The 12,452-nt window shown below is 37.4% G+C and overlaps 1 protein-coding gene across 1 annotated transcript in view; it reads right to left on the reverse strand.

The window, feature by feature from the left end:
* Positions 1-12,452, reverse strand: part of LOC107864544 (26S proteasome non-ATPase regulatory subunit 13 homolog B) — an 18,208-nt gene extending 5,756 nt beyond the window's left edge. The window contains exons 1-5 of the mRNA XM_016710947.2: positions 11,899-12,452; positions 3,536-3,982; positions 2,416-2,496; positions 335-531; positions 139-238 (exon numbers count right to left, since the gene is read on the reverse strand). Coding sequence (XP_016566433.2) covers positions 139-238; positions 335-531; positions 2,416-2,496; positions 3,536-3,982; positions 11,899-12,048 — 975 coding nt within the window. The 5' untranslated portion in view covers positions 12,049-12,452. The remainder of the gene's footprint in view (positions 1-138; positions 239-334; positions 532-2,415; positions 2,497-3,535; positions 3,983-11,898) is intronic.

Here is a 12,452-nt window from a genome sequence, read left to right on the forward strand (position 1 = left end):
TCACATCCCGATACAACCATACCATCCAATAACATTACAAAGATGAGCGCCTCTTTCTTATGCCTTTCTAGGTGCGTGGAAGACGGTTAGCACGCAAAGAAGGTTATATCTTAATTAACCAAACAAGAATTCACTTACAGAGAGGCTCTTCATTAAGAGATACTCTACATCTTCCACGCTAAGCTTAGTGCGCTCTGCAATGGCACTCAATGGAATAGTTCTATCCTCTGCTGGACGACTGCAATGCAAATACATTCTCCATAAGTTACGGTTCAACAAAAATAAATTATGGAGGTATATATGACTACATGAAAAATTGCCCTAGCCCTAATACCTGAAGATGATTTCCATCAAGCACAGAATGTTGATCTTCTCGAGAAGCTTTTTCTCGTTCTGCAACAATGCTGGTTGAGCACTTAAAGCAGCTTGATGTACACGGCACAATTCTTGATAACGAACTAAATCACCAGTGTTGAATGCTTCAAGAATATAATATAGCCATTCAACCTGTGTCCCTACCAAACTCTTTATCTGTTAAAAAAAATTAGGATCAAGTCACTGTAAATGAAACCAACATAATGTTGCCAATGAAACCAACATCAGATCTATTTCATCAAAAGAAACCGCCATAAGATCTATGGCTCTCTAATATAATCCAGATCAATTCCATTTCTGAAGTATATTTGATGGTCAAAACCGAATTGATGAGATTTCAGATGGCTTTGTGCTATGGCAACACCATAGATACTTTATATTCAGTTTCTTTTGGGAATCTTCTTGTTATTTTTTTGACAAAACTGCCCGTTGGTGAGATGGATAAAATTTTAATAACCACGGTATTGATCAATGGCAGTCCCATGAGCGTTATTCCTTCTATGAGATGCCTAAAACGAGACCCCCTTTCTTCTTATCTACTTGTCATGGTAATGAAGAGCCTAAGTTACTGACTGTGTCTAAATGGAGGCAATGTATCAAGTTATGCATCTTCGGGGGAAATATCAATCTTTCATCTATTCTATGATGCTGACTCTCAGCTTTGGTGGAGCTGACGTACCACATCAAAACACATTAAGCCCTTCAGGATTGCGTATAAATGTGGGTAAAAGCATCCTTCGTTTAATCAAGAAAAAGAAAAGTAAAAGCATCCTATAACCAGTAAAAAGACGTCAAAATGCAGAAGGCAATACAAATCACTGTGAGGAAGAATTGACATTGATCAACACATTCCTTGACAGCATCAAAATGTTTGGATAAGAATGACAACAAGTTTCCTTAAGCTCAAGATAAGAATGACAAGAAGTTTCCTTTTGGGAAGCTCAAGAGTCAACACAAACACCACCTTGCCAAACAGGAAGAATTGACATTGAACAACACATTCCTTGACAGCATCAAAATGTTTGGATAAGAATGACAACAAGTTTCCTTAAGCTCAAGATAAGAATGACAAGAAGTCTCCTTTTGGGAAGCTCAAGAGTCAACACAAACACCACCTTTCCAAACAGGAAGAATTCATTAAACCAGATCAAATGGGTGGCTTTGATATGAAAGACCTTCATCTACACAACCAAAGCCTGATGCTGACATGGTAATGAAATACAACTGTGAAGATGACACACACTGGAAAACGGTGGCAGATGCTAAGCATGGAAAATGGATTAGATGGTGTAAACAAGCAAAAACACCTATAGCAGTACAAGAGAGACCAACACACTAGGAAATGGAGAACACGTGTTTATGGCATGACAGATGGTTGGACCAACTTTCTCTGAAAGAAATGTTCTCTGATATATATCACATAGCTGCTGCATTTGACACAAAAAGATAAAGGCCAATATAGAGATAGGAACTGCTCAAATCTTTCTTCTTTTTTATAATAAGTAAACTGCTGGAACACCATCCTTTGAAGAAACTGCCAAAACTAAACTAGAAAAATGTCACATTGCTGAGCAATTAGAGCAAGTGTCACTGAATACACAAGTCAAGGACAGCCTGAAATGAAAGGGAATTGGTGGGATCACGTCAACAGTAAAAGCTTGCTGCTGTAGTTCTAACAAGATCTCGTTCCAGCAAAAATGACAACACATGATAAATGTCTATAAAAATTCTAGCAACTAGGAAGACAACAATGCTAATTCCTAGAATGGGCAGCTTAGCCACATCATGGCAAAGAAACTTTACAGGATGCTTTGGAAGCAAAGAAAACAATGAAAATTGTATTACAACCAACAATTTTTGAGAATAGTAGGGAGACCACACTGGAAATTTCAACCTAACTTTTGTTCAGATGTAATTTTGAATGTTCCATAAATAGATGGATGGCCTTCATGAAATCTCTTCTATGCACGACATCAACTTTGTGTGACATTCAATAGAAGATTTCGATTTATCCAAGTAAATGAAAAACAAAGAACTTACAATTGGATGAGCAAGCAGCTCCCCAAAATTGTATATGTTGTCTCCCAGTAATGCTGACAAGGACAAATCAAACGCCAAATCCTAAACAAGATAGAAGAAACATTTACATAGAATTAAAAAACTCAAATATATTACACTCGGCAATTATAAGACGCATTTTCTTTAAAAGATTGAAGTTACAGAAAGAGTTTCCGGTCACATATACAACCAACATTCTACCACAAATATTGGAAAAATAAAGGCCTGAAAGAGTCGTAAATAACGCATGAGTTTCTTTCCCAGCATTTTAATGTCGTAGCAACTGCCGAAGTGACAGATTAATGTGTGCTGCAGGTATTAGATTCAACTTATAGAAAAGATTCAAGAAGCACAATGAGAATGACTAACACAGCAAACTTGAGATCCATAAGCGTACTTATCAAAAATTCAAAACAAGGACCTTCCACAAATTCCCTCAAACTCTGTACTTCCCCTAAATAAGAAGAAAATACACGATCCATCCTTCAGCAATCTTAGAAATATTGCAATCAAGGAGGAAAGTATAAGCATGATTTGCTCCTGCCAATTCTATGCATGTTAACACCGACTTATGGGACCACTAAGCTCTGTCCAACATTGGGGGCACAGACCAATATGTGCACAATCAACTAATCAATCATCTATGACAGTTAAATTAATCCCCCAGAATCCAGCTTGCTCTATTCAGAATTTCTCCAATACTAAATAATTTGTCACGATGAAATACACACAAATTGAAAGAAAGAAAGAAAGAATCAACAGCTTATATAGACTTTATGCCAAAGATTCACTTCTCTATTGGATACTAACTAGTATAAAATGCAAGGAGCATATATATAAATGTATAAAATATACTCTACCAAGTAGTATCTTATCACGGATACCTACTAGCAACATTTCTTATCAACCTTCTCCATGATACCAACAGTACACCATATTTTAGACTTTATTCAATGTTAGGACTTCTGTGCAAAGAGGTATAATACCAAGAGTACTAAGGTACGCGAGACCAACATATAGAAGTCAAAGATCAGCTAGACATAGCTAAGAAATTCTTAGATCGTTCTTTGGATAAAAGGCAGAAAATTAAATGGAAACACACCAGCTTGAATGACTCCGAAAGAGAATCCACTGAAATGTATGCAAGATAGAGGAGAGCACTTTTGTAAAACTCTGCAAACTCCTGCCGAGTCTTATGATACTGAGATGAAACCCAATAGTAGCTGGCATAAACAGAGGGATCAACATCAGTCATGCTGTCAAGTGTAGCATTCCCCTGTTCTAGAAGCTTCTTGCACTCTTTCTGATCCCCCTGTTCAAGCTTAAATAGGGCAATCTGCAATTTAATATAAAGTATTGGCTCCTCAATCCTTGTCTCTTTAGTATTTTGGAGTTTCTCAGCTACTCCTTCCAGGTAACCAATTGCAGCTTCTTTCTCCGAGTATTGCCGAGAAACGATTACAGCGAAATGTGCAAGCTTCAGAAGATTGATCTTTGTCTCAAAATCAGTGATGAAATTGTGATACAACTGAATCAGTGTGTCACCGGCCTAAGACCAAAACAAGGAAACAAAAAGAAAGACATTAGATTTGTATACAACACAATAAAAGACAACTACAGTACCTATGGTGACTGAGAATGAGAAACAGAATGAAAACAACACATTTACTATGCTATATGGACACATATTTCCAAGGCTACATTGCAAGATTCAAGAACAACTATAGCCCCGAGCATGCACCAACTCAGAGAATACAATGCTACACATCTTACAGCACCATCCTTCAATGACTCATGTGCAAAGGACAAGTGAAACTGACAAGATTTGCAGAAAAAGTTTAAAATTGTTTGGAGAAGTATCATTCAGATGATTCAAACGATGAACAGTATATTTATTTTTTGTCAACAAACTTAAATAACAGGGTCCTTATGGAAGATCCAGTAGTATTCTAGTGAATCCGTAGGCAACACGTCAATACCTTTATCTGTGACTATGCCAGTGAATATACAGGAACAATATCAGTATCTTAGCTATGATTATTCACTCCATATAAAACAAATAAACCATTCAATTCCAGGATCAATCACAAATAAGAATACGGTGCTTCTCACCCAGCCTGCCGATTAATATTAAAAAGAAAAAAGAAAAAAAAAAGATGATTCTCGCAAACTCTTCTCCACAAGAAATGAATTTCCAAAAACAAACAGGTAGTCTTTGATAGATTTGTATTAGGTAATACTGAACCTCACAAGAGTGTAGACGAAAAAGCTATTGTAGTATATTTCTCTTTCACTAGCATTTAATTGTGTTGTAGACAGGAACACATATCAAACTGACCTCTTCATCCAATCTCTCTTTCCTATAGACATTAAATAAAAGCCTAAATCCCATGAAATATCCTTCGTTTCTATAAGAAATCCTGAGACATCCAAAATCTTGCAATCTCAACCATGGTTCGAAATCATTTATATCCCAGTTAGCCATGGAGAGGGGCTCCCCGTCCTCAATGCTGTTTATCATTTCCATCTTGCCAATATGCATTGGAATTGGATTGCACATGAACACATAAGCTAAATACAATCAACTAAGGTCTTTTCCTGATAAGTATATGACACAACTTTTAATTAGTTATTTCTGTGTCATTATGTTACAGCAAGCAACATAGAAATGCAGACACATAACTCCAGCTACATATAAAATGATGTATGCTGTTAAATACTTAAATTACATAACCAAGATAGAGGACCCATATGGGGAGAAGTCAAATTACACTTGGGACAGCGGGAAGCAGTCTATATTAGGGTTCATGCTATGAAGTTGTCCCTTTATTTTCTTAGTTGCCTGGACTAATTCTGGAACCTCCCTCCATTCTTCCTTTTGTATTTCTTCTTCCCTTTGAACGATTTGGTTACTAGTTTGGAGTAAATGCAACTGTCTGAAGATGAACTCCTACGTTAATGTAGGCGATTAAAGTTCTCCATACCAGTATGATTTCCCTTAGTAACAATACAAAACAATTTTCATTGGTACTTATAACTAAGCTAATTCAAAGCTCTTATATTTTGAGTTCAACACACCACCATCTATCCAACTAAAGCTCTTCTTGTTCCTCCATTCACTTCACTTCTTTTATCTCTTTTACCCCAAAGATGCCACCTTTTCAATTCCTCTCGAACCCTAGAATGATCATAAACTTCAATTACCAACACAAAAACCAAAATTACAAATCCCTAACTCAAAAAAGTCCTTTTCTCAATATAACAATCAAAGATTTACAAACTCCAACTAATGCTCTTGTTAAGATTAATTATTTCTAGTTACATAATTGCACAGTTAGTATTAGCTAGTATGAGTTAGTTAGTTACTTGTTGTGTTAGCTAGAGGACAGCTCATTGCCAGCTGGAGTTAGTTACAACATTAGCTACTTTTCCTTCTCTATAAATACCCTTGTATAGGCACATTGATAATAAATGAAAGCAGTTATTCAGTTTCTATTTGTTCTTCCCTTCTCACATTTATGCTTCTATGGATTAAGCTTCATGCTGAACCTTCTTCCTCAGCTATGTCCAGCTGATTTTGACATGATATCAAAGCCAGGTTGCAAAATTGGTAACCTTCTCACTCAATTTGTTGTATCGATGATGAAATTCAGTAAAATTTGATATCGTTTATTACTTGGTTCATACCTTTTCCCTTTGATTCGTCGTGCTGGTTCTCTGTTCGATAAATTGCCAAAGTGAACTTTGTGTCTCTGTATTTGAGTGCTGTTTTCTCCCTTTGCTGTTTTTTTGTCAATATTAAAATACTCTTGAGATGACGAATTCGGGTGAAGAATCTTCGACTATGAATGTTAATAGTACCACTAGCACTGGTATTGCGGGGCATGACATCAGTTCCCCTTTATACATGCATCCCTCTGACAATCCGGATGCAATGTTAGTACCTATTCCCTTCGATGGAACAGGGTATAGATCATGGAGAAGGGGAGTTCTCAAAGCCTTGTCTGTTAAGAACAAGTTAGGGTTCATCACTGGCGAATGTAAAAGACCAGACCCGAGAACATTACGATATAGGCAGTGGGAAAGATGTGATGATATGGTCACATCATGGATCCTAAATTCACTAAGGAAATTGCAGACAGTGTTGAATATGTAAGTGATTCTTTCGAGCTGTGGAAAGAGCTAAATGATCAATACGATCAAACAAATGGTGCGAAACTGTATCAAGTGCAGAGAGAAATAAATGAATTGTCTCAAGGTAGTATGGACATAACTACTTATTATACAAAAATAAAGAAATTGTGGGAAGAATTGAGCACTTTACATGCTCAGACCCAGTGTAAGTGCAATTGTGTTTGTGGTGCCAAAGAACACTTGTTTAAAGCAGAACAAGACAGGAGATTGGTCCAATTTCTCATGGGGTTAAACGAGGTTTATACAGTGGTTAGGGGAAACATTCTTATGATGAATCCATTGCCATCCTTGGCACAGGCTTTTTCACTACTTCACTACTGATACAGGATGAGAGACAAAGAGAGATAAAACCAAGCAATCAATTGTTTATGGAGTCTACCTCTTTGAATGCGAGCGGATTGAACAAGATGTCTTTGGAGACCAATAGTTTTCTCGCTGGAATGAGTAGCCACAGGGGAGGAAAAACTCCTAGGACCAACTATTCTTCTGGTACGAGCATATCAGGTGGAAATGGAAGTTTCAGGACAAATTACACCCAAAGTACTGGCTATGGTGGAAAAAAGCCTCGTGTGTGTGTGATTACTGCAAAAGACCAGGGCACACCAAAGAGAAATGTTATAAACTCAATGGTTATCCACAAGGAAATAATCACAACTCCTACAATACCTACCAAAGTTCACAGAGTAGTTATCAGAACAACACTCAAAATCACAGGTTCAACAAAGGAAAAGGTCTTATGGCTGATGTACATGGATCTGTATCAGATGTTGCATATACCAGGGGAGATGAGCACAACAAGTTGCAGGATGGACACAACATCAACCTATCTAGAGAGCAGTATGAGCATGTTGTGAACTTGCTACAACATTTTCAGTTTGACGGAGAGAATAGCAGCAACAAGACTCCGGATCTTGTGGGAGGAAATGCAAACTTGGCAGGTACTGTAGTTTGTACTTCTTCTATTGACTTTGGTAAACTGTCTTGCAGGTGTTTCAAAAACAAGCCTGATTCTTGGATCTTAGACTCAGGTGCATCAAATCACATGACCTTCAATAAAAGCTCCATGACCAACATCTTTACCCTACCTTTTCCCCATCTGATTGTGTTACCAAATGGTTATAAAGTGAAAGTAAATCAAGTTGGTGGTGTAGTACTTGCACCTGCTATTGTATTACACAAAGTGTTGTTTGTTCCTATTTTCAAATACAACCTTGTGTCCATTAATACACTTGCCACTTCCATCCGTAACAGTATTGTCTCATTCACTGAACATTCATGTGTTCTGCAGGCCCCTTCAATGAAGAGGCCTCTGGAGATTGGTGAAGCTAGGGATGGATTATACTTTCTGTGTCCAAAATGCCTCAAGAACAAGAGTTGTTCCACTACACAGTGTACTGGCCCTTTGAAAAATAATTTTCCTACTGTTACAAATTCTGCTAGTTCCTGTAGTCATAGAGCACAATGTCACTCTCATTCTGCTGTAAATAGTAATCACAATACGAATAAGTGCTCCTACAAACTTGATGTACAAAATTCTACCTTGAAGAATGAACAACAATTTCCTATTTCTGTGTCTCATTCTATGTCTTTTAGATCAACTGACTGTGATGTGAATGTATTATGGCATAATAGACTCGGGCATGTACCCTTTGTGAAAATGAAGGATATTCATTCCATACCTGAGACCTTTTCCAGTAAACAACCTTTCCTATGTAACATATGTCCCATGGCAAGACAAGAGAGACTTCCATTCCCTCAAAAATCAACCACTACAACTACCAGAATTTTCCAACTATTACATATTGACCTCTGGGGGCCCTACCACACACACATGACAACTACAAATACTTTATCACTCTTGTGGATGACTATAGTAGGTGTACATGGACACAGTTACTAGCCTGCAAGAGCAATGCTTTAGAGGTCATCAAAACATTTGCAGCCATGGTCATAAACCAATTTAACACTACTGCCAAACGTATTAGAACAGATAATGGTCTTGAGTTGGCAAACGCAGAAACATCAACCCACCTGAAATCCAAAGGAATTATCCATGAAAAGACTTGTCCATACACACCACAACAAAATGGTGTAGCTGAGAGAAAACACAAGTACTTGTTAGAAACAGCTAGAGCTCTCCTCTTTCAATCCAAATTGCCACAAAAGTATTGGGGAGAATGCATTTTGTGTGCTACTTACATCATTAATAGACTTCCCACATCTCATATCAAAGGAAAATGTCCATATGAATTGTTGTATGGCACCAAATCACTTTACTCTCACATGAGAACTTTTGGGTGTCAATGTTTTCCACCTTTCCAAAATCCAAAAGGGATAAATTTCAACCTAGAACCACACCTCATGTCTTCATAGGATATCCTTTTGGTTCCAAAGGAAACAAAGTCCTTGATCTGGCCATTAAGAAAATTCACATTTCAAGAGATGTCATTTTTAAGGAAAATATTTTCCCTTTTGTTCATGTTCCTGATGTTTCTTCTTTTCCATCTGTTTTTCATCACTGGTCTAGTGTGGATGTTAATGACAATGGAACTAGGAATCAAACAATACCAAGTGTTAATAACGATATAACAGGTGAGAGTACTATACCAGTTGATACATCATCTGATCCACATGATCCATCACCACAAATTGACTCACTCATAACTGAACCAGTACCTTTATCACAAAGGCCATCCAGAACACACAAACTTCCTGCATATCTCCATGACTATGTCATTCCCAAGAATATAAAGATATCATCAGACCCTACAACCAACAACCTGAATGCCTTATTCTCCAATCATGCCCACATTTCACCTGATGTCTTAGCACCTGAGAGTCAGCTGCTTGCGAGAGACATCAGCAATGATAGTGAACCTTCTTCTTTTGAAGAGGCAGCTACAAATCCTGCATGGCAATTGGCCATGAAACAAGAGTTTGAAGCACTTCATGCAAATCACACTTGGGATTTGGTACCTTTACCTCATGACAAAAAGGCTATAGGATGTAAATGGGTATACAAGGTGAAGCATAAAGCTGATGGAAGCATTGAGAGGTTCAAAGCAAGATTGGTGGTTAAGGGGTATACTCAGCAGGCTGGCGTCGACTACACAGAAACTTTTTCACCAGTTGTCATCTTGACAACTGTAAGGGCCCTATTAGCTACAGCTGTGAAGAAAGGATGGACCATTTTTCAGCTTGATGTCAACAATGCATTTCTTCATGGTGACTTACATGAAGAGGTATACATGGAGGTGCCATCAGGTCTAGTAGTGAATGGCACAGGGATGGCTTGTAGGCTGAACAAATCACTCTATGGATTGAAACAGGCTAGTAGGCAGTGGTATGATAAGCTCACTGAGGCTTTACATTCCAAAGGATACACTCACTCTATGAATGATTACTCACTTTTTCACAAGAAGACTGCAGACTCAACTATTTTTGTTGCTGTTTATGTTGATGACATTATTGTGACTGGAACTCACACATCTGAGATCCAAGAGCTTAAGAGGTTTCTACATGAAAAGTTTAAAATCAAGGACTTGGGCAAATTACACTATTTTCTTGGGATGGAAGTGCTTTACAAGGAAGATGGACTTATCATCTCTCAAAGAAAGTTTTTACTGGACATGCTCAAAGACTACAACATCTCACATTTCAGCAGTTGTACTTCCCCACTTGATCCTAATGACAAACTACATGCAAAAGTTGGGGCTCCTATATCAGATCCCACTTATTACAGGAAAATCATTGGAAAATTAAACTTTCTCACCAACACAAGACTAGATATATCCTTCAGTGTTCAACACCTAAGCCAATTCATGCAAGATCCCAGGGAACCTCACCTGAAAGCAGCCTTCCATCTTCTGAGGTACCTCAAAAATGATCCTACTTTAGGGATTTTCAGGTCACAAGATCACAACTACACTGTCAAGGCTTACTGTGACTTCGACTAGGCTGCTTGCCCTGACTCTAGGAAGACAGTAAGTGGATACATTGTGTTGCTAGGAAATAGTCCCATTAGTTGGAAGTCCAAGAAACAAGGAACTATCTCTTTATCCTCAGCAAAAGCAGAATATAGAGCATTGAGGAAAGTGGCAGGAGAATTGGTCTAGCTCAGCAGGTTATTAAGTGAACTATCAGTTCCCTTTCCAACACCAATTGAGGTATATTGTGATAGTCAGTCAGCCCTTCACATTGCAAGAAACCCAGTTTTTCATGAAAGGACCAAGCACGTAGAGGTTGATTGCCATTTTGTGAGGAGTCTACTACAGTCAGGACTTGTTTCTCTCCATCACGTCTCCTCGGATTCTCAACTAGTAGATGTTCTAACCAAAGCACTCACTGGAATCAAACACTCTGCTGCTCTATACAAGTTGTCTGTGTTCTCCACACCTCCAACTTGAGGGGGGTGTTAAGATTAATTATTTCTAGTTACTTAATTGCACAGTTAGTATTAGCTAGTATGAGTTAGTTAGTTACTTTTTGTGTTAGCTAGAGGACAGCTCATTGACAGCTGGAGTTAGTTACAACATTAGCTACTTTTCCTTCTCTATAAATACCCTTGTATAGGCACATTGATAATAAATGAAAGCAGTTATTCAGTTTCTATTTGTTCTTCCCTTCTCACATTTATGCTTCTATGGATTAAGCTTCATGCTGAACCTTCTTCCTCAGCTATGTCCAGCTGATTTTGACAGCTCTCTTGTTCCTCCATTCACTTCACTTCTCCTATCCCCAAGATGCCGCCTTTTCAATTCCTTTAAAACCCAAGAACATTCATAAACCCCAGCTCCCAACACAAAAAAACCAAAACTACAAACTCCTAACTCAAAATTTTTTTAAATCCTTTCTTTTTCAATACACTTCCCATCCCTTCAGCAACAAAATTTTTCCTTTTCAACTCCTTTTGAGCATTTCAGCTTATTAAACCAATAAATACCCCTAACTTCATCTCATCAACCAGAAAACCACTATATCTCCAAAACCAAAATCACACAAAACCCCTAATTTTCACAAACATAGAACATTCATAAACCCCAATTCCCAAAACAACAAATCCCTAACTCAAAATTATATAATTAAAAAAAAATCCTTTCTTTCTCAATACGCTTCCCATCCCTTCAGCATCAAGATTCCTCCTTTTCAAGATTTGAACTTATTAACCAGATACCCCTTACCTCATAATCAATCACTACATATCCAAAACCCCTAATTTTTTACAATAAAAAAAAAGTCCCTAAAAAACAAAAAATTAAAATAAAGTAGTACCTGAAAAACAGCTAGAGCGACGAACTGTTCGAGCTTAAGAGAGAGCTGATGCCAGAGCTTACGTTGGTACAGATCTGCAAGCGTACTGTACCATTCTGATAGCTCTGGATGTTCACTCCGCTGCGATTCCAAGTACTGTAATGCCGCCATAGCTGTGATTGATGAAGACGACCAAGAAAAAGAGTAATAAACTACTAATACTAATGTTTTTTTATTAATTTTATTTAATCGTAATTAGCTAAATTTAAATTTGAAATCAAAGTCGGAGTCGTATTTGACAATATTTTTGAATAAGTCATACAAGCGTACCAATAATAATATATTTGTTATGAAATTTCCTAATAGTAACCAAAATATATATTACGAGACAGAAAGAGTAGTGAAGAGAGTAGTAGTTCTCAAAATCTTACATCAATTAAATGACAATGAGCTCCTAATGGATGTTCTATATAGTAAATGGCTTTTATTATTCATATTTCATCTTTACTATTCACAAATGACTCTTAGCTTTTTTAAAAAGCTAAGTCCCTTACTATTTGCTATCATAAAATTGA

Source organism: Capsicum annuum, chromosome 3 (genome assembly GCF_002878395.1).
Source record: "Capsicum annuum cultivar UCD-10X-F1 chromosome 3, UCD10Xv1.1, whole genome shotgun sequence".
NCBI classification, from domain to species: Eukaryota; Viridiplantae; Streptophyta; class Magnoliopsida; order Solanales; family Solanaceae; genus Capsicum; species Capsicum annuum.